Here is a 21,442-nt window from a genome sequence, read left to right as displayed (position 1 = left end):
TGTTACTGCAGTGAACACTTCTTCCTTTATTTCTTTTTTTGTTATAACTTTGAGTGATGTCTGACAGTGCAATTCCTCTATGTTTTCGTAGCACTGGGTTTTGAAGCTCCATCTGACTGAGTTTAAACAGTTAACTCTTGGCAAATGTCTTATGTCAAAGCTTTGGCATCTTGTTCTTCAGAAAACCTTTTCAAATTAATAACATGCATCCACCAGATTTATTGCTTTCCAGGCTGAACGCCTAGCGACAGTCTTCTGTGTCTAAAAATGGCTGTTGTTGTTGTTAAGGCCATCTTTAAGGAAATTATGAGTTTGACTTTTGAGTGCAAATATGCACGTATTATAAAGATACTGGGGAGAGAAAAATAGTTTTAGTTGTGTATTGAAATGGATTTGGAAGGATCTTGTTTTATGCTCCAGAGCATGGAAAGGATGCTGTTAAAGCTGAAAAGCCTGACCCTTTTTTTTCTTTTTTTCCCCTCTACAAAGAGTATAGAAATATTGAGTACTGGTTAGCATGTCTTGTTAGTTTTGCATTGGTGTGTGGGGTATAACTTGATGTGATATTGTGAGTTTTCCATCTTCAAATATTTTCAGATGTGGGCATGTGCATTTTATTAATTCAGTTCATTTTTTTCTTCAAGAAGAAACCAAGACATTAAAATATGGTGAAGTATGAAACATTCTGAAATTGTGCTTTTCAGTAATAAGTGGATGAGTAGGGCATGTATGCATTCTGGAAGATGTATGTCTAGAAGATTTTGGCTTGGTAGAGTAGGGTGGGATTTGTGTGTGTGTGTAAAGGATGTCAGAGAAAGTGGTTTGAAAGCTGAGAATGTATTGGGAAACACTTAGAGTGCTCAGTGCTTTTTAACTGGCTGTTAAGCACAGCTTAAGAGTCTTTAAGCTGAACTTTAATATGAGGGGGAGAAAGAAACCCAACAACCTGTAATTCTGCAGCAGGATAGTCTTGGATTCTGTTCAGTGCACTGTAATTAACCAGATGAGGTAGTAAATTAAAGTACCTCAGACTGACTTGACAGTCAATTAAACCTTGGTTGATTTCATTGAGAATGTGATCGTTAGTGTAATTGGCCAAAATGACAGGAGGCCCACTTGGAATTGTGCCCACTTGAAATTTTCCTGTAATTCTGCGTATGCAGTCCTGGATAGCAAACTAGACAAATGGAGCTCTATCCTAATAATTTCCAAGGATTTTGTGTAGCTGTCTGGAAATAAGCAAGCTTTAGCAGGCAAAAATGAAGGAATGGGTTACTTGGGAATCCAGATGGCAAAACCTTTTGGGGTTTATGTTGTGTGAAGTACTTTGAATCTCTTCTTTCATTGTGGGATTTGTATAGACTTTTGCAAAGTTCACCATGTGATTTCAATCTAAAGGATATGTATGTGCAAAGCTTTTTTTTCTTTTTCTTGTTTTTTATATATATATGTGTGTGTATATATACATTATTTATATATATATATATATATTTTTATATATATATATATATATATATATAGTTTAGTGAGTGACTATATTGAAAGCCTGATCTCTTTTTTTTTTAATGGTATCTGGATGCTTAAGACAGAGTTAGGTTTTTCTTCCAGTTTAATATCACTTACCTAACTTTGTATCTTCCTCTGTTTGGGAAACAGCAGTGTTCTGTTGTTCTTGTATATATCTTGTTTTGTCTGAGTACTTAAATTTATAGCCCTGATTTACAAGTTGCTTTGGTTGCTGGGCTGCAGAGCGGACATGTTGTTTCAGTAGAATTAGAGGGGGTGTCTACAAGCTCCACAGTCTGCTTCATATGGAGTTATTGCAGTACTAGAGCGACAGACTGCATTTTTGGGGGCAAAAGCTTGTTCCCTGACTTAGTGTCTAGTGCATGCAGGCACTACTGTGATGGAACTAAGTTCTAAAACTTTGTTTCTTCAATTACACTAGGTTTTCTGGTCTATCTCCAAATCTTCATTCCAGGAAATGATTTGTTAACACCATGGTTTCCTGCTTGGACTCCATCAGCAGATAGTTCTTTTTTTGTCTTCTTGAAAAGTAACCAAATATTCATTTGTTCCTTTCAGATCAAAAAGAATTATTTAAGTGTGCCTTGGAAGTTCCAGAGCATCTTCCCGATAGCTGAGGAGGTCCTCTGGGCTTTGTCTTCTCAGCTGGGGAGATATAAAAGCCTTTCTCTGCCCATGTTGCTTACCACTTCTAGACCTTTGGGGCTCGTGAGGCAAGAATATGAGGACAGAAACTAGATCCTGATCTCCTGTGTGGCAGTCAGGCACACCATAACGTTAGATTATGCAATAGTATCATCTGAAAAGTGCAGTAAGCTCACGTATGTGGGAGTCTGCATAAGAAATTCTGTAGGAACACCACAGTGTAGGATTTGATAAAGATTGTATGTTCTTAAGCAGACCCTGGTAAGACTCTTATGCCCTTCCCTCCCTCCCCTAGAAACTCTCATTTAGAGAAGTAAGTTTTAAGATGCTTGAAATAAACACTATCATAGAACTTGAAAAGTATGCTTTTTTTTTTTTTTTTTTTAGCACAGCTTCAAATTAATTCTGCACAGCTCAACAGTGTTTACTTCTGAAGGCAGGGAAGGACTACATGTTTTTCTGGTGTGTTGGCACAGAGTATCTCTGAAAGATACACTGCATGCAAAACGTGCATGTTGCAGCATTGCTGTGTATTCAGAGGACAGATGGTGAGCCTCAGTTTTTGAGATGCTCTTCAAATTAAGTAGTGTATTGTTCAGGTTTTGTACATCTGTGTAAATAGAAGGATAATTGCCTGGTCTGCTCCAGGCTTCATGACTATCTTGTCCACCATAAAGAAAAAAACAAATGCTATTTTATTGTTTGCCTCACTCCCTCCCTGTCCATTTTTTCATTCATCCTTTCAAAAAAAAAAAAAAAAATCTTTTCTCTGTGTGACTGCTTGCTTTTCTCAAGTTTTGTAGGGGCTCACTGCATTACTGCAAATGAACAGTTAAGTGTGTAAAAGATGAATAACCTCCTGAGTCTAAAGTTTAAAGAAAAAAGGTAGGCCACCTGTCAGGTTTGCCAATCCCAGTCAGATTTGATGGGCTCCAGAGTCATCCCGATTACTTCATCATCCTCTTAAAAAGAAGAAAAAAAATTCCCTTACTGTTGTTTTTTTTTCTCCTACTTGGCAAATGTAGCTTATTTCCTGTGTTTTCAGTTGAACTAACATATTAATATAGCTTTTAAAAGTGTATGCATGGGGCGGGGGAGAATTGTTGTGGCAATTTCTTATAAGAACAGTTTGTTTCTGTAGCAGGATTGTTGATGTTTTTACAAAACTGTGGGCGAGATCTTGAGTGGATATAAACTTATGTTTCTACCAGTTAAGGAACTGATCTTAGAGCGCTTGTATACAGAAGCCTTAGAAAACAAAGTTGTTGGTGCACCAGCTACTGTTACTGACAGATATTAATTATTTCCCATAAGTCAACTGAAAGTTGGTCCCTTTTTATATAGGGATCCTTTGTTCAGCCCCCAGTATGAAATGGCTTCTTGTGATAGCAGTAGATTGGTCACCAACTGCTACTGAAGTAAAATAGAACGTAACATATTTTGTGGGTTTCCTCCTGCTAGCTGTTTGTTTTAGCAGCTAACACTTACTAAAAAAAGAAGGGGGGGGCGTGGATGAAGGTTCTTTTGTTATCACTTAGTTTCGAGCTCCAAATGTATTTATCTCTTAGTAGTCAGAGCATAAGGGATTTCTTAAAATCTAGGGAAAACAGCTTTTTAGGTCATCTGGCCCATCTTTCTGATGATGTCAATTTGTTCCTTGTGTCCCTACCTGCATGTCTCCTGCTTTTTTCTTAAACTGGTGTAAGCTGAGTTGGATTCCTGTCAAACTTGATTAGATATGTTTACAATAATCATCATCTCCATTTCTTGTATTTTAGCATCCAACAAGAGCAGAGGAGACAGCAAAGTACCTAAGATGTGAGAAGTCCTCTCCTATCAAAAGGAAGCTTTGTTTTCAAAATGGACCGAAGTAAGCGGAATTCAATAGCAGGATTTCCACCACGCTTGGAGCGCGCTGAAGACTTTGATGGGGGCAGTGGAGGTGATGGGACTACATCCCAGATAGGAAGAGTTTGGACCTCTTCATACAGAGCCCTGATAAGTGCCTTTTCCAGACTTACCCGTCTTGATGACTTCACCTGTGAGAAAATTGGCTCTGGTTTCTTCTCTGAGGTGTTCAAGGTGTGTGTTTAATTCTTTCCCCTCTTCATGTTGATTGCTTGACATTTGGTGCTGAGAATGTTTGAAAGTATCAGCAGACATACTGCTTTCTCTGAAGTCAGTTGTTTGCTCTTGTATTTGCTGAAATATTTCCACTGTCTGTGATATATAAATTCCCCTCCCCCCCAAGTGATATATAAATACTCTTCAAGGTATTTATTTATCACTAACAATTTATTTTGGTAAAGTTGCAGAGGTTATTTGGGACAAGCAGTAAAAACTAGAAAATCTTTGGTTTGGCTTCTGTCTCTTCTGTGTATTTTTACATGTTCACGTATTGTGTTAAACACCAATGGCTGTTGCTTCCCTCACATGTAAGTTTGGATGTCTTTAATTTAGCTTGATAATTAAGTTTGTGGGATTGTACTTGTTTCTTTGCCAGTCTTTGTCTCCTAACATTACAAGCACATGTGTTAGGACAGCTACATGTAATGATTTAATTTGAAACCACAAGCTTTAGCGCACTGGAGTTGTAATAGTTACCTGCTCTTTTCTTTTTCTTCTTGTCACATCCTATCTTTTATTCAAATTATCAAAGATTTGGAGGATTCATAGTAAATAGTATGAATGAGAAAAATCTGAGGTTGTCAGTGACCTGCTACTACAATATCTGGAAAGTAGGTAAAGATCTTTTTAGAGCAATTTATGAAACCATACAGAAGTTTTGTGGTCCTGGTTTTATAATGCCTAGTGATATTGCAGCTGTCTTGACCATTCTGCGGAGGTTTATTGTAGAAGAATAGGACACTGATGACTTCCAGGCTTTCAGACATTGCACAAGTAATCTGTTTCCTTGTCCTAGTTCCTGATTTTAAACGAAGCCACTCTCCAGATTATGTCCACGTCAGTGAAATGCCAGAAAACTTTATCCCACAATATATTATGTCCATTCTGTGGTACTTCATGTAGTCTTTCCTTTAAGAATTTAAACCAAAAAAACCCCTCTTATCCAATTTTATTGCTGTGAACAGGTATGTAAATTAGAAAATAATTTTTTTTCATACTGCTCTAAGGCATTCAGATCTCCATATGTACTTCTCTACTTGTGTGAAGGCAAGCCACTGCACACAACTATTTATAGATATTTAAATAGATTTTTACCAGATATGTGAAATTTAATTTTGCTAACACTAGTATTTAAATCTTTGAAATGGGCAGGGAAGAATTCTATTTGGGGTGTGGGAGACTTGGTACAGGTCAACTTTTTGATACAGCCTACTCGTACACCAACTTAAAGTAAGGTTTTGTTACGGTCTTTTTCTAACTTTCCTGTTCAGAAAACTTCCTGCAGTGCGTTTTGTAGCAACTGTCTTAATATCCTGAAATACTTCTTAATGTGAAATGAACAGAGATTTAGAGTTCTGTGTCATTGGAATTCATCTTTACGCTGTTATGTCAAAACTGCTGTGGAGTGTATAAATGTGTTAATAGACTTGGGTAATGTCTGAGTAAGTGAGGAATAAAAAACCTTGGTTTGCTGGTGAATTTCAGAATCCAGGTTTTGGAGTAGTTTTGTCTTTGTCCTCAGTGTTCCTGATTAGAGATTGTGTCTTTCCTATTCTGTAACTTCAGGAGTTTGCCCTCTTTAATGCTTTGATTTTTTCAGTGCCTAGATTATGAATTTATCCTGTAGTGGTATTGGCAATCATATTTATGTTGGGACTTCTTAAACAGCTATATGCTGTGTGAACAGACTTACTAGATGAAATCACTGTAATATTCTACCATGGCATAGTGAGTAGCATCATGGAAAAGTTTCCTGATGCAAGGTGCTCACATATTCCAAACAAAGGGTACAGTATTATCGATCATTAGGAACCAGAAGTAGTTGCGGAGGGGAGGAAGCAGTTAAGCAAAGGTAAACTTCTAGGAAGCCCAATAATTGATTTATTAAGAATCTCTCATATTAAGAATGTGCTTGGTTTAGTCAGATGGTGGCAAACAGAAGTAAAAATCTGTTTGAGAATATCTATTGACTGAGAGAAATCCTTGATATCGGATTTATTGTCCTATGCATAAAGAAGTCTGCTGACTCTCTAAAACCTTCTCCTGCTGCAGCCCTTTCAGCAGAACTAAACTAGACATTACACAGTGTTGGTCTGCAGTCGGTGGCATTACTCTAAGAAAGTGATGGTAATAGTCTGGGTATCTTGTGTCTGTTTTCCCAGAAACAACCACAGATCCTTTTCCTGGAAAACAGGGGTCGATAGTCTTTTCTTTCACGTTCATTACAAACAAGGTCTCATTTTAGTTTTGGTGCAAAGGGATGAGAATTTATTGTGACTGTATCTTAGATGCAGTTCCATACTCATTTAAGCAAGCTTCTGTTCTGCTAGGATATCAGCTTGGCTACCTCTAATTAGTCCTACTGTGCTGATCATCAGATTTCATGCAAAAGCCTTGATGTGCTTCCGGGAAAGAGCGCCTCATGGTTTGACACAGATAAAGTTGTCTGATATGCAGGTTTCCAACTAAATGATTGAATTCAAGAAAAATCCCAAGTAGTTCTAGATTTGCTGCTTAAGCATCTTAACAGGAGGGAAAAAGCCTTCTCTTCAAATTAGTTCAAGTATCTCAAAAAACATGTCACCAGAGCTTTCTCAATTATGTATTTGTCTATGGCTTTGCGAGTATCAAATATTAGGTTCACTCAAGTAACTTGGCCAGAAGTACTTGGACAGTCTTGAGGGTTTGGTTTCTTGTTTTGTCATATAATTGACAATTGTCTTCAGTGATTTCTCCCTCTCCACCCTTTTCTGTGGAAACTCCCTTTTTTAGTATAATTTTTCACAGTGGATGGAAATTGTCCTCTCTTAAATTAGGAGTGGGAATACGTTATAGCTTAGATATACTTTGTGTTGCTTTGGATTTTTTTTTATATTAATAGTTGTGTGCTGTGAAGGATGTTTTAGCATTTCTAGTGCACTCTTATTCATATACAAATTAAGCCTTGTAGTTTATTCAGCATAATGTAGTAGTTTTTTAGCACCATCGCTGTAACAATTCACATTTACCTAAACACTAAGCTTTGTGGAAACTAATTTAGAAAAAAATGAGCTTTGTCAAACTGTATTAGCAGTCTAATTTGAAGCAGTTGGCTGACTACTGTCTGTTCTAATTTTCAAAGGCTCTTAGATTGAAGCTAGGCAAAGAATATTTATGTAAATGAGCAATTCCCACCCATGACCCCAAACCTTTAAATTCCTTGTTGGGAAGTGAATGTATTGCAAAATCAGTAAGGACTGATGGAGCTGTAAGTAATTGTGGAGGAGATAAGCATCATGCACTGAAAATAAATACCATATTAGGAAAAAGATACTATTCATTATAGAATGCATGTTTAGAGCAGCAGTCAGACTAAAATCTAGGAGCTTTTTTATTCAGATATGTTTTCTGGTTTAAAGCCATTACTAAATACTAAAGTTCCTATAAAATTCCTTCAGCTGTTTTTGTTAGGTCTGCATTCTGTAGCTGAACTTGTGAGAGAGACTGGAAATTTTCTGACCCTTTGTCTGAACGTAAAACTGCAGAAAGCTCATTTTTAATTCATGAATATGTGAAAACCTGGATCTTAGATCCAAATACAGAGTTGTATGAATTGAGTGTCCTGTGTGTTTGTGTTGGGAAGGTAGTGTTGCCATATAGATGTGGTCACTGTGGATTTTGAGGATTTTGACTGTTATGAGAGAGATGGTGAAATCTTTTGGCATCCAGGGAAGAATACATGGTTTTGTCTTGCATGCTAAGGTAGCTGTTTTGTGCAGAAGGTTCTTTTACTGTTTTAAGTATGCTTGGCCATCTAATTAGTACTATTATCGTATTATAATCATATATCATATAATAAGAAGATAAGTCAACAGGAGTTAAATAGTTTGTTTGGATCAGTCTTACTAGTTCTGTAGTGCAGGCCTACCTCACTGCTATTGCAATGATGGACTTAGTTGTTGAAAGCTCCCTCCCATAGGTCGAGAGTTGACAGAAATAACAAGGAGAAAAAGAATTCCCCTTTGTTAAGAACAGGCCCTGACAAAACTACTAAAGCCACTGCAACCTTCAGATTATGTGAACATATTTGGAATAGGCAGAGAGCAAATTTTGAAGACAGAGCTGAAGTGTACAAGACCATGGCCCTGACCACCTTGAGCTGTCTTCACAACCTAGACAAGAAATCAACTATTAGAAATTAGTTGTCAGAGAAAGAATTCCTTCTTACAAAAACTTCTAAGCAGTTATGTCAGTATAGTTTGTATCTTAAGCATATACCTGGGAAGCTTATTCATGTGAGCAGTGAAAAAGGTGTGTAAGATCTTTAAAAAAAAAAAAAAAAAAAAAAAACCCAAAAAACCCCCACAAAAACCAGGTAATGAAATGTTGATGTTTAATGGTGGATGGGGAAAGGCAAGCCCATGAATACTAAACGTATATGACATAATGCAACATAACCTACCTTTAGTTGCATGAGCTACTAAAATTTTAGGAAATAAGGCTAGAACGACTGTGACAGGCCATCTCATCTGTCCCCTTCCTTCAAGGTCTGATCAACTGTGCCTGAATCACTTATGATAGATGCTTAGCTAGTTCACTAAACCTACATTAATAGCGATGCTACAGAATCCGTAGGTAATCTGTTCCAGTGCTTAATTATCCTTATATCTAGCAAATTTCTTTTAGTGTTTAACTTAAAAGTAAATTTTGACAGTAAAGACTTATTTTTCTCAGTGCTCATGTAGGACAATTTACTGTTGCTTTCTTTGTGGCACGTCTTATGTATCTAAAGATCATCCCTTTTGATCTGTTCTCTTGCGTAAAAATGTTACTTCATCTGGTCTGTTTTCACACATCGCTGTTTATTCTTGGTGCTTCACTGAAATTTTTGAGATCCACGCTCTTTAAGCATGATTCACAAATCTCAGGTAATACTCTAGACAAGTCTTTGTCATTCAGTTCAGTTTATGATCTCCAGTAACTTGAGATCCTTTTCTGCAAAATGTCTGGCTACACAGATTTCCTGTTTTTATATATGTGCAGTAGGTTATACCTTCCAATCCATATTGGATTGAACACTGGTTCATTGGTTTGTTTGTTTTTCCCTGAGCATTTCTTAATTTGTCAAGATCAGTTTGAATTCTAATTCTGTCTTAGAAATGCTTGGCCCTCCTTCACTCCCTGGCTTGACTTCAGGCATATTTCTCCAGAGTCCTGCTTGATAAATCCTACCAATTTACCTGTGAACTGCTGACTTCTTTTTTGAATATGATTTTACATTGCTAATTTAGAGTAGTTCCTTTTAAATCACTTTTTTTTTTTTCTGGCTTGTTTAATGATGATTCTTGCAAGATGTTTCAAAAGCCATATGAAAATCAAGATATGATGAATCTTAGTGCTAGGATAACATGGATACCCTTAAGAATCAAATGTTGGAAATTCATGAGTCCTGTTCTGGGATATGTAGGCTGCATAGCCTATGAAACTCGCATTATCCAGGTGCGAGGTAGAGGGTAAACACTGTGTGCTTTTGGTTGCCTTTACAAGGTAGGTAGTGGGAGCAAATGGGTCAATATCTTCAGGATATTTGTGTCATTTGTGCTTATTGTGCTGTAAGGCATATTGTTTGAATACCTGAGGCGATGGTCTCCAGTTCATCAGTTGGTTGGTAGTCATTATTTTGTGTGGTCAAATTCATGTGTTCTGAGTTCCAAAAGTGCTGGCTGACCAGGGAAGGTGGGACTGCTTAAATGCATACCTTGTGCTGGAGGCCAGCATCCTGTTTCTCATATTTATTTAATGTGTGTAAGGTACTTTAAAGGTATGCAGCACACAGCTGTTTGATGTGAAAGGAGAAACAGGGTTAATGTGGAGTTGTCCTAGGGGTTGTATGAAGAACACTCATAACTTACTCCCTTTTTTATCAAATACTTCTATGGTAATAGACTTAGGAAAAAGCTGGTAGTTCTTTTACCTCTAATATGCACTATCTAGTATCATTTAATAAGTCTGTGAGGCATATTGTCATGTGGATGGGCTTGATCTCTGGGACATCTGACTATGATAGATCTGAAAGATAATGATTTGGCTTTCCCAAACTGGCTGTTTCAGAGCTGCCTTTTCTGTGCCATATGACTTGATTACTGTTCTGCTTGATTAACATCTCTGTGTTTGTCTATAGTCTTGCAGGCCTTGAAGAGTCCAGTACAAAAATGTTTGATGTTGAGCAGCAGCTGCTTTCCTCTCTTTGCCTCTGAAGTAGGTTTGACAAATCTCACTAGAAAAAACAGTGAAGAAAAAGAATTGCAATATAGAGAAGTGAGGGACTAGTTCAGAGAACTTCAGACACAAAGGTGATAGAATATACAGATCACTTTACAAAAAAGTGTTTTATCTTGGTTGACCTGAATATCTATTTTTCTTGTTATACTTTGCCTTTGGCTGTTAATCTAGATGTTTTAAAATAAAATGGTTAAGACTGTGAAGGGGTATTAGATCATCTGCTCTGCCACATGATCAAAGGTCATTATATTTTACCAGTAAGTGGTATTTGTCTACAGCATATGTTGGTACCACATAAAACGCAGCGGTGTCTGTTCTTTTTGTTTTTGTTCTGTTTTGTTTTGTTTTTTCCTTCAGTTTTGAACTGAAGGCCTCACAGGTGGTATCATGGATTCCAGTGCCTGATGTTTAATCTTGCTATTGTAAAATTTGCACCCAGTTTGAAGTCTCTGGGCCTCATAGTCCACCCAGACGTTTATTGTATTTCTTGGCTGGACCAGAGTCTTTCTAGTACCTCTTCTTTCCGGCCTGTAAAACTTGATGTATGTTATCAAGTTATGTTTCAAACCTTTTGACTTGCTAAGTAGTTCCTGGTTTTGATTTCCCACCTCCCCACCAGGTGATTACCTAGCCCTTACAACGTAGTCTTTACTGCATCTCCTCCAAGATTTTTATTTTTTCCTCCAAAGTGGACATCCTCACTCACAGTGCCCTGGTTTTGTTCTTAGCAATGACATTTAAAAACTATCCATTTGTCTTATTTATCATGCTCTCTTGTAACACAGCATTATTTGTCTCTATCATAACACACTACAATCTTATTTTTGTTTATTGGGACTCGAATACATCTAGGTGTTGCTGGTCCTTGGAGAGTGGTCTCCCGTTCTGTATGTATAGCCTGCAATTGATGTTTCTAGTGAGGTGTAGTGAGGTTTCATTTGGGTGTATTTATTTTTGCTCAAGTGTACCTATGTTATGAAGTGGCCTTTGCTGCTTAGTGAAATAATGAGGATAGAGTAATCCTACAAACTCATTACTTTTGAATTTTTTCAGTGATGACTTTCATTGGTGAGTTGGAAGTGAGTGCAGAATACTGAGTAACGTTAAGCCTAGCTTTGTTCCTCTGGAAGCTCACTAAAAACTTCCTTTTTCATGCTGCTTTGTCATGTACAACTGTATCTTGAGCTATCATTAGCCAGTTTTTAATTTAGTTATACTGAGCTGTGGGATGAAGTCAGATTTCTCATAGAAGTCTGTGTGTTTATGTAGTTATGGTAAGACACTTATGCAACTATCTTAACAAATCTTGTCACCTGGTTTAAAATAAATGTAAAGCTGGGAAGGGACGTTAGGAGATCCGGTATGATGATCTTAACTGAACCAGGCTCAAGTATGTGCGCTCTGTTCTTGGCAAATATTTGCAGTCTGTTCTTAAGACTTCCCTTATAGGAGGTTCTAGAACCTGCTTTGGTGTAGCCAGGCCACGTTTTATTAATTTTGTTTTTACTATCCTTTTATATCCAGAACTGCCCAGTTTGAGTTGTTTCTACAGCTGCTTATGTGTATTTGCTTAATGGCTCAAATAGCAACCCATCGCTGAGGAAGGGTTCAGTTTTCCTGTGGCATTTAATGATACATCATGTCAACAGAGGCCCACTTCCAAGAGTAAAGTTACTGTGAATGTGTGGAAGGAGGGAAGGAGCTATTAGATTAGTTTTATAAATGAGCATGGGGAGAAGGGAATGCCAATTCAGATTGAAAGGAGAGGATGACTATAAACAGGACATGGAAAAGAGAGGAAGAAGAGGGCAACAGAATCTGAATTTAGGAACAGGGAGCTTGACTTTCAGCCCGTGTTTAGGGGAATCGCGCTGGAGAAGAGGTTGGAGGCTGGTGGCTCAGAATTTGTAGAAAGGAGTCTCCAGAGCTGGAGTCTTTGTTAGCTTGGGTTTTGACAGATAAGCAGGCAGCACAATATTTGAACTGTCAATGTATTTTAAATCTAAATGTGAGCCTGTGCGTTATTGGCAGTCTCAGCAGGACAGCCAAGAATAGCACTGGTTTCGAGCCTGAACTCCCTCCTGCTGCTGGAGGTGGTCCCTCCAGCAGCACAAGGCCCCCGCGCACTGGCTGCGCTCTGCAAGCAAGTTCTTGCTGCCTCCTCTGTGTGCACCTGTTTGCTGCACGCGTCGGATGTCAGTCTTCGGGACTGTCGAGCAAATACACTTTGCTAGTTCTATTTTTTTTTTTTTTGGTTGGGAGGGGAAGGGGTTAAATTTCAGTATAAATTAAGCAGGTTCTGAAGATAAACTTTTCCTTTTTTTAATCCTAACATACCCCCTTGGTTATTATTTCAGAACTTAAAAGGTAAACAATGACAACAGGAAAAAGCTTGCTTCTTTCTTCATTTAGAATTAAGGGATGACTTTGGCCCTTAGTACAACTGTAGCTTTCTTAGAGATTGTACAACAGGAGCACAATCTTAATAAGCCTTCATCCCTAGTCAGGTGTGAGCATCATTACAATTCAGAATTATCTGTCTGACATGCAAGGCACTCTTGCTCTTACATTTGGCAGAACTGAGGTCTTTTTGAAAGACAGTGTAGAATTGAGGGATGGTTTATGTTTGTTGTCTGAAATAATCCCTCTTTTGGTTGTTTTTCCAGCTAGAAGACTTAAGGGAAGATGTGTGTTTAAAAATCGCCTTATAATACCAAGAGTGATTTGAAAGCTGTCACCAGGTAGCAGACTTAGTGAAAGCCTTGCCTTTTGTAATGCTGTTGAAAAAAATCAAGAACTTTGTGAAAAATCACAATTTCTATGATACATTTTTCCTATGGTCTGACTTGGTATCACTGCAAGTAAGATCTAAAATTGTATTGAGGGAAGCAAAGTAACAGACTGGGGGAAAGTGTTTTGTTTACATTCCATTTTGCTTTTCCTGGTTTGGTCAGCCAGCTTCTCTGTTGCTAGAAAAAGTGTTTGGAAAGTTGAAAATAGGGCAGAACTGTCACTATGTCTTAAAAGCAAAGGATTTAATAAAAAGCCAAAACAAACATCACTGCAACAGATTTGATGCCAAATTATGTAAAAGATTGCTCGGTAAGAAAACTAAACAAAAAATTAATGTAAAGTTGTCAGTTCGATATGTATTTATCACCTGTTTGGAAACGTGGCCTCTTCTACCTCTCGTTGAGCTGTTGGTATAATGAATGGCTCAGGTAAGTCATTGTTGTCTTCACAAATAGTAAGAACACTTGCAAATTCAACAGTAAGAAAGGCATGTTGATACTGCAGCAAGTGGAACCTTGCAATAAGAGATAACTGCCAGCTGGATTTTGTCTTTCGTATAGTGATTTTGGTAGTTTATAGAAGGCGTTGGGCCTTTACTTTCCTTCTGGGAGAAAAGTTGTGCCAGTCTGAGTATCATTGTGGAGTTTCTCAGTGGCAAAGCAGGTGGCAAGATTCCCTTGGCACAGAAATGTTTGTGGGTTTTTTGTCTCATTCTCCATAATGATTTCTCAAACACAGTTAAATGATCTATTTAGTTTTCAGTTCTGGATGGCGATATGCTGGGTTGGCAGCCCTGGGATTTTCTGCATTTTGCCAGCTGGCAAACGTGCGCGTTTGTGTAAGCTCATTCATAGCAGATACTGAGAGACAGGTGCTGATTTACTGTTCTTCAAATAACTTTATGCTGGCATATGTCCAGTATTAACATAAGTGAGCCTAGGGAACTGAGTGCATCGCTTGTTCAGATCGTTGTGACGCACCTCTCTGAACACTTATTTTACTGTCATTGCAGGGGGGAAAAAAATTCAGTGATGGATGTCACTGCTTGTGTCTGAGATATTTGTGTGTGATAATTAGTAGCATGAACCTGTTTATTACTAATATGAAATCTAAAAATGAAAAGTGCAAATAAATTATTGGTGGCAATAAAAGAAAGGATGTAGGGATCTACAGATCTGTAGGGAATATGCTCTCATAGCCCCTTAATACACTCTGGTAATGATGAGAGAAAGAAAGCCTGAAACTTGTATGATACGGCTTCTGTTAATCTTTACTGCTCCAGTTGTTCTGACTTCTGTATGTGAGTCATCCAAAATGTCCTGTTCCCAGTAGCTGCTGAGGCCAGATCCAGATTATGGGGAGGTCCTTCTCCCATCCTCGCGAGCTGCCTCTGGCTGGGAGTTGAAACACCCAGTCTTGCTGTGCTTGCCATAGTCTGAGGATGCTTCAGGGCGGCAGTGGGGCCCTTCGTGTTGGGCAGCTACAGTCGCTGCTTTTCTGCATTGGCGAGGCCTTCTATCTCATGGTCTTACTCAAGGTTACTAGGGGTTGAGGAGGAGGGCAGAGCCATGAACTTGGTTTGAGTAATCTATACCGAGACAGTATTGCTTTGTTAACTAATCCATAGATGACAATGTGTCTAATGTTGAGTCATTAATGACAGTTTATTACTTTCACACCAGCTGAAAGTAGTAAGTCTTGCAAATTCTTGTGCTTCCTAGCCATTACTGAAAATGAGGAGACACTTATATAAGAAATCGCATGGCATGTTTAATTAGGTAGTTTCTTACCAGGAGGTCAGTAAAAGCTTAAATAACAAGAAATTATTTAGAATTTCTGTTTTTGGATATAGCCTCAGAATCATTAAATGTAGCAATTTATAGAACTTGAGTATCCTGAAGTAAGCAAAATGTAGCTGCTTTATACTCCATCCTCCAAATCCTAATGCTGTAACTGTGATTATAATAGCAATAGCTATATGTCAGCATGTTCAGTTTTGAAATGTGAGGTTGACTTCCTTCCTCATGCATGAGCCACATTTGTTTGTAAGACTTATAAAGGGAACTTAAGGAAATTATTTCTGACCAAAATAAAACTTTTTCTCAAGCTTCCCGTACAGATTTTGAAAAGAAAATCAACAAATGTGTGCATGTGGTGAGTGGTGTTGATGACATTGCTGGTACAATGCAGGGGATTGTGTACTCAATACCAAACCTGTTAACAGGCTCTAAAAGATCGAAGGTGCAATTATATGCCAGGAAAACTCAACCTGAAGTGTTTCACATAAATGTCTGCAGCTTGTGTAAATGCCATCATCTTTCATACAAAATAAAAGCATAGCAATGAAGGAAATATTTAACCATAAATATTAAAAATGAAAAAGGAAGATAAAGACACAGGTAGCATATTGCATTATGTATTATCCTTGGATGTTTTATTAGGGTGGGGTTTTTTTTTTTTTTTTTTTTTTTTTTTTCTTTCAGATGTCAAGCTTGCAATTTCCCTGACAGGTAGACAGTCATATCACCTCCACTCCCTCTGCAACCTTATCTGTAAAATGGAAGTCAGGAAACAAAGTAGCTTGCCCAAGGCTATTCAATGAGCTGATGAGATAGCTGACATTAAAAATAAAGAATGAGCTCCCAGTCCTGTGCTTATACTCAGGAAGATAAAAAGAAATACTGGGTTAGGACCTTATACTTGGATATAGAGTATAGCCTGAGCTATATACTCAAGTTGTGGTAAAACAAAAAACTTAAGGCTCTTCTGTATTTTGTTGCCTGGCACTGAAGTGGTGTGTCCATGTTTGAACTTTCTCCTGGATTGCAAAAGGAACTTTATATGGTTGCATTCTGCTGAACTGGCTACAAAACTAGTCAGCTCCCCCACCCAGGCTGTGCCTGTTTATATCTGATCTCAAACTGTGGAACAATAGTCTTCTGATTTCATTTGTGCTTTCTCTCAAAATAACACTGTAGTCTCTTTTTGCCTTTATGATTTGATTGAGATCAAATTAATGGCAGAGACACATGCATAGATTCCTATCAATAAATGACTTGTTTTAAATAGGCGAATGCTGTATTCCGGGGCATGGTTCTATGTTACAGTGGGCTATGGAGAAAAAACACAAATGCAAAGGAAAAATGAAAGGTTTTTGGCATTCATAAGTTGATTTATAAAGTAATTACTACTTTCACACTAATTATAAATTCAGTTTAGTTTGGCAAAAAAATTGGGGAACTTGTTTGACTGTGGGTGTGAAATATGCTGTAGTAACTGAATTTTTTACTTTGAATTGGTGATGTTAAAAGTTACTAAAGTTATCAAAGTAGGATCTTTGTTGGATAAGCAGTATCAAGTCTGTTGTACTAAAGGGGGAATGGTAGAAGCTCCAACTTTTCTGTATGTTTCTCACAAATATTTTAGTAATAGAAATTATTAGAGTTGCAGTTACGATCAAACTTTTAAAAGGGGAGTGTGTGGGGGTTGTGCATGGTTTCTGTACATTTTCTGAACCTGTGCTAAAGCTTTTATAGCACATGTTGACTAGTTTTGTTTGGCAAAGTTTTGTTACACTTGGCATGTTTCTCTCTTACTATAAGAAGTTAGAGAGTAGAAACGTTATATACTACTGCTCTGAAAACTGCCACAACCTAATTTCATTCCCCTAGCATCAACATCGCAGCTTAATATCTGGCCTGGTGTGTTCTTTAAGCTTCTATTTGTCACTGCAATTTTTTCTAGTGATGTGAAGTTTTGACTTGATACAGGCATAAGTATTGTTAACATATGTATCTTACTGGGTACATTTAAGAGATGCATAGTTTGTAAAACTGGAGATCTGAGCTGAGGAACACATCTGCCTTCTCAATTAAACAGAGCTCTCTGCAGTCGAACGTATAGTTAAGAGTTTATGCATTCTTTTAATACATTCACCCTTGAGGCATGAATATATGTTAATGGAAAAATTATCCGTATGAGTTTGGTGGCTTAATTGTGAGACTAGGATGCAACTGGCTCTAACTTTTTTTTTTTAGATCCCTTGTGCTGTCACAGCATGGAAGGAGGCTGTTTTTGCCAAAGTGGTGGTCTGCTTCAGGATTGTTTCCCTGTCATTTAGCAGGGAGTCCTACCATGTAGCTATTTCACTTGAATAATTATAATAATAATTCTTAACATCTCATGTGTCTCACTAAGTTTACAGTGGACTCAGTTAATCAAAGTTATTCTGCATAGCGTAGTTAGTGTTAATGACCTCCTAGAAAGATAACTGAGACGATCTCTTCATCTGATGCCATCCCAAGAGAGAATATTGGCAAATAAGTGAAGACAAATTTAGAGGCTGTTAGAGAAAAGAGACTGAAAGTGGCTTAGGTAAAAAGCTATTTGACAGTTGCTGTATGCATCACTAATATCATGAAAGCTGCAAGCTGAGTGTAGAGGCAATATTTGAATCAGTGAGTGTAAGGATGGTGCATCAGGATAAGTAAAAATAAGGTAATATATGCAGTGTCTTTTGGATAATAGTGAGCTCAGAAGCAGGAATCAAACTCAGGGAGTGTCATATATTTGGACTAGAGAGAGCTATTTTTAAAATGGTACTTCAGACACATGGGCAGGAAGAGGAGAAAGGTGGAGGTGAAGTGGCTATGCAAAGATTGAGGTGTACAACAGAATGAAGAAAGAATGGGTGTCGATGACTAGAGCTAGGGAAGCAACATAATTTTAAGGGAGAGATAGAGCAGAAGCAGAGAAGTATTTATGTAGTAGGCTGAATTCTAGAAGACGGGAATGTAAGAAAAAACTTAAAAGTGATTAAATGCAGTTTTGGAAGAGAACAGTGACAAAATACTTCCAAATCATCATTATATAGCTGGAAAATAATGAAAATACAGTGGAAAAACTAGGGTTGAAGCTGAAAGTTATATTGGCATGTTTACAACGTCAATGTTGGGAAGTGTTTTTAAGATATTTATTTCAAGGACACCTGGACATATACAGTTAATAGTAAAGGTCAGAGGGTCCTTGTGAAACATAAATCAGGCTAGATTTCATTTATTTCTGTATTTTTTCCCCTCTTCAGTCCAGGAAAAGAGTAGCAGTAATGTAAATGTTTAGATGTTCAGAAAGCTCTGATATATCTATGTGACTTAAATGATATTTAGGATTTATTGATGATAAAGAACTTTGTAGCTAAGCAGTAAACTGAAAATTCAAACCACCTATTTTTGCAGGATGCTTTTCCTATCAGCTTGCCACAGTGTTTACATAGTGACTAGTCCTTTTAAACAAGAGCCCTGCTCAAGCACTATTATAAGAGTTCCTAAAATAGGTTGCTAGTTCTGTACCTGGACCCATGACTACTTCTTACCCCTTTTTTCAGAAGAAGGTAAGAAGATCCAAGATGAGAAAACATGGTTTGGAGTCGCAGTGAGCAGACAGGCCACGCAGCTAGCTATAGTCGTGTTAGACATACTAACAAAGAACTTTGATCCTACAGGAATCAGAGCACAAGGGGACAGCTTAGCTGCCTGCCAACAATAAAACAGGGAGGCAATATCTGGTTTCTGTGACCTCTGAGACAGAGACACGCAGGTAATTGGACTGAGAAGTCAGTAGAGGATGCAAAGCATCATGGGAACGCAGCTGTAGGATTGTCGGAATACTTCCAAGCACAGATGTGATCATCCAGAAATCACTAAAAGGTTACTTGCTCTGATATGCAAGTAACCTTAATTAATAATGATGTCAACAGCTTTAAAAGCTGTACAGCAATCTGCTAGTTACATCAGTAAAAGGTTTGAATTGCATGAGTGAATCCCTCTTTATGTTGACTGTACAGGCATGTGCTGATGCAAACTGCCCTATAAACAAATCTTAAACTGGACCAGCAATATTTCCAAAATCTTTGCTAGTTTCTCTTCTCAAATTGTTGTATAGTTGAAACACCTCTTCTTGTATGTGAAAGCTTCATATAAGTGGCTTGAAAAGATAGATAAATACTAGACAGTTTGGCATGGTTTTAGCAAGGGATGCCAATATAGAGCCAGATCTTGTCTGTGATATGACTGATAGGAAAGATGGTGCAAAGGAACGTGTAACTGACAGCTCCTTCTGTGTAGATTTGCCTCATGGTCCGAAGCTTGACCGAGACCCTAAGGATAGGACCTGCCTTTTGAAATCTCTTCCCTATTGGCAGTTCTTTCTTCCCACAGAAATGCTCAGGCTGCCAATTGTGCATCAGAGGCGAAAACGTAACTGCCCTTACATATATTCTAAGTGACTAGGATTGTGCTCCAGAGTATAACTTGTATTTGATTTTATACATAAGAGTGGGTATTGTCCTCTCGGAAAGATGCCATCCTGCCTGCTTTTCCCTCCTTGCTCAAAGGACAGCTAGCCAGAGAGGAGAGTCCCTGTCCTTCCCTTCTCCCCCTGCCTCTTGCTTTGGTTTGATTAGGACAAGAGTGTTAAGAGTATTACTGTGCTTACTGAGAGACTTGAGACAACAGTCAACATGTTATTTGACCAGCAATCCTTCCTCGGTGCAAGGTCTCCTGTCCTCAGCCAGCGATCATACCATATATTCCCTTCCTGAATGCTTTATCTTAAAAGTGCAAGAGTTAGGCACTTTAAAGTTCTTAAAAAATTGCATTCTGAGATTTATTTATTTTTTTGATTATCTCCTTACCATTACCAGAGGTAGTTTGCTGTTCCATCAGATTCAGCAGGAACACATCCTTCAGCATCAGAACAGTCTACAGAAGCCCAGATAAAATCACTGGCCTTGGCTCACAGTGTCCGGTATAGGGTGCCTTTTAGAGGTCAGTCACATAGGCAGATGCTAGAAATCAGCTGTGTTTCAGAGGGGGGAAAGAAAGTAGAAGAAAAATTATTTTTTTCTGTTAATTAAAAAAAGGGAAAGAAAGAACCCCACCCCAAACCTCACAGCAAAACCTTTTTTTTAGCCTCTCAAGACTGAAAACACTCCAGGAATAGCATTATGAAGAAGATGAAAAAAAATTTATTGCAAAAACTGCTGAATTTTCTCTGGATACGAAGTTAGCATTGTGGACAGACAGACCCTTGAGAAGCAGTAGCCAGCCACTTCCTTTTGCCTAGCAGACCTGAGAATTCAGGAAGCACGTGTGACAAAATGCTCTGAGAACTTAGCCACTCTCCTTTCTCAGGCTTCCCTATCTCAAGAAGAGAGGCCAGAACAAGGAAAGGACAAAGAACAAGGAAGAGGGCCTATGACAGGCCCTACTTTTACCTAAGAGTTAAAGCAAAAGGACTTGAAATTCTGGTGTGGAGCTGATTGGATTATAGAAATGGGCAGGAAATTATAAGGTAGATAGCAGAGTCAATGAAAAAGCAAATGTTGTTTTAAGACTGCACTCCATCCAAATTCCTGCTTACCTTCTATCTCCATTCATTATCTGTTGGCAAACCTTTGGGCTTCTGTTAGTGGAAAGTTGTTTTCTGAAGAAGTTCTGTTGAGAGCAGCTCTTTGCCTATAGGAATTAAGTTCCTTCAGTTTCTTTCCTATTCCCTGCAAACCCAAAATTACTTCACCGCAACACCAGATATTCCCAACCCTTCTCCAGGAGATGTTCATTGTGCTGATTCCGTTGATGTGGATAGAGTCAAAGCTTTAAGTCTTGTGCTTTTAAATTGTCCTTTTTTCTTAATTTAAATGTGGACTGTTAGAGCAAATCTTCCTTTCTTAAATCTATGAAGGTGTTTTTTTTATATGTTGCTCAGCCAAATACTTCTGTTAATAAAACTAAGGTATTTCTAAATATGTATTTAAAAAGCCCTGTTTGCAGACATTGACCTGTCCAAGTCAGTTAGCTTGTGCATTCAAATTGGCTGGATGCGCAAAAGCAGCATAGTATTAAAAATTAATGAGAGCACACAGCAGACATAAGAAACCTGACAAGTAACAATAAACCTCATCAGCTTAACATGCAATCATCCTGCTCAAAACTAATAAGCATGCCAAACACACCAGGCATGTTATGCACAAAAGGATTCTGGGTTATTTTGTTGCAAAGCACTGAAGCTGTATTTTGACCAGCTTTTTTTA

At 38.0% G+C, this 21,442-nt stretch overlaps 1 protein-coding gene across 3 annotated transcripts in view; it reads left to right on the top strand.

Annotated features, from left to right (window-relative positions):
• TESK2 (testis associated actin remodelling kinase 2) overlaps positions 1-21,442 on the top strand; it is an 84,333-nt gene that overhangs the window by 4,240 nt on the left and 58,651 nt on the right. For all 3 annotated transcript variants that reach the window (XM_064516128.1, XM_026104285.2, XM_026104270.2), the window contains exon 2: positions 3,951-4,254. In XM_064516128.1, coding sequence (XP_064372198.1) covers positions 4,033-4,254 — 222 coding nt within the window. In that variant the 5' untranslated portion in view covers positions 3,951-4,032. The remainder of the gene's footprint in view (positions 1-3,950; positions 4,255-21,442) is intronic.

This window comes from Dromaius novaehollandiae, chromosome 8 (assembly GCF_036370855.1).
Source record: "Dromaius novaehollandiae isolate bDroNov1 chromosome 8, bDroNov1.hap1, whole genome shotgun sequence".
Classification (NCBI taxonomy): Eukaryota; Metazoa; Chordata; class Aves; order Casuariiformes; family Dromaiidae; genus Dromaius; species Dromaius novaehollandiae.
Note: the sequence above shows the minus strand (reverse complement) of the source record. Positions and strands in the feature narration are given on the sequence as shown.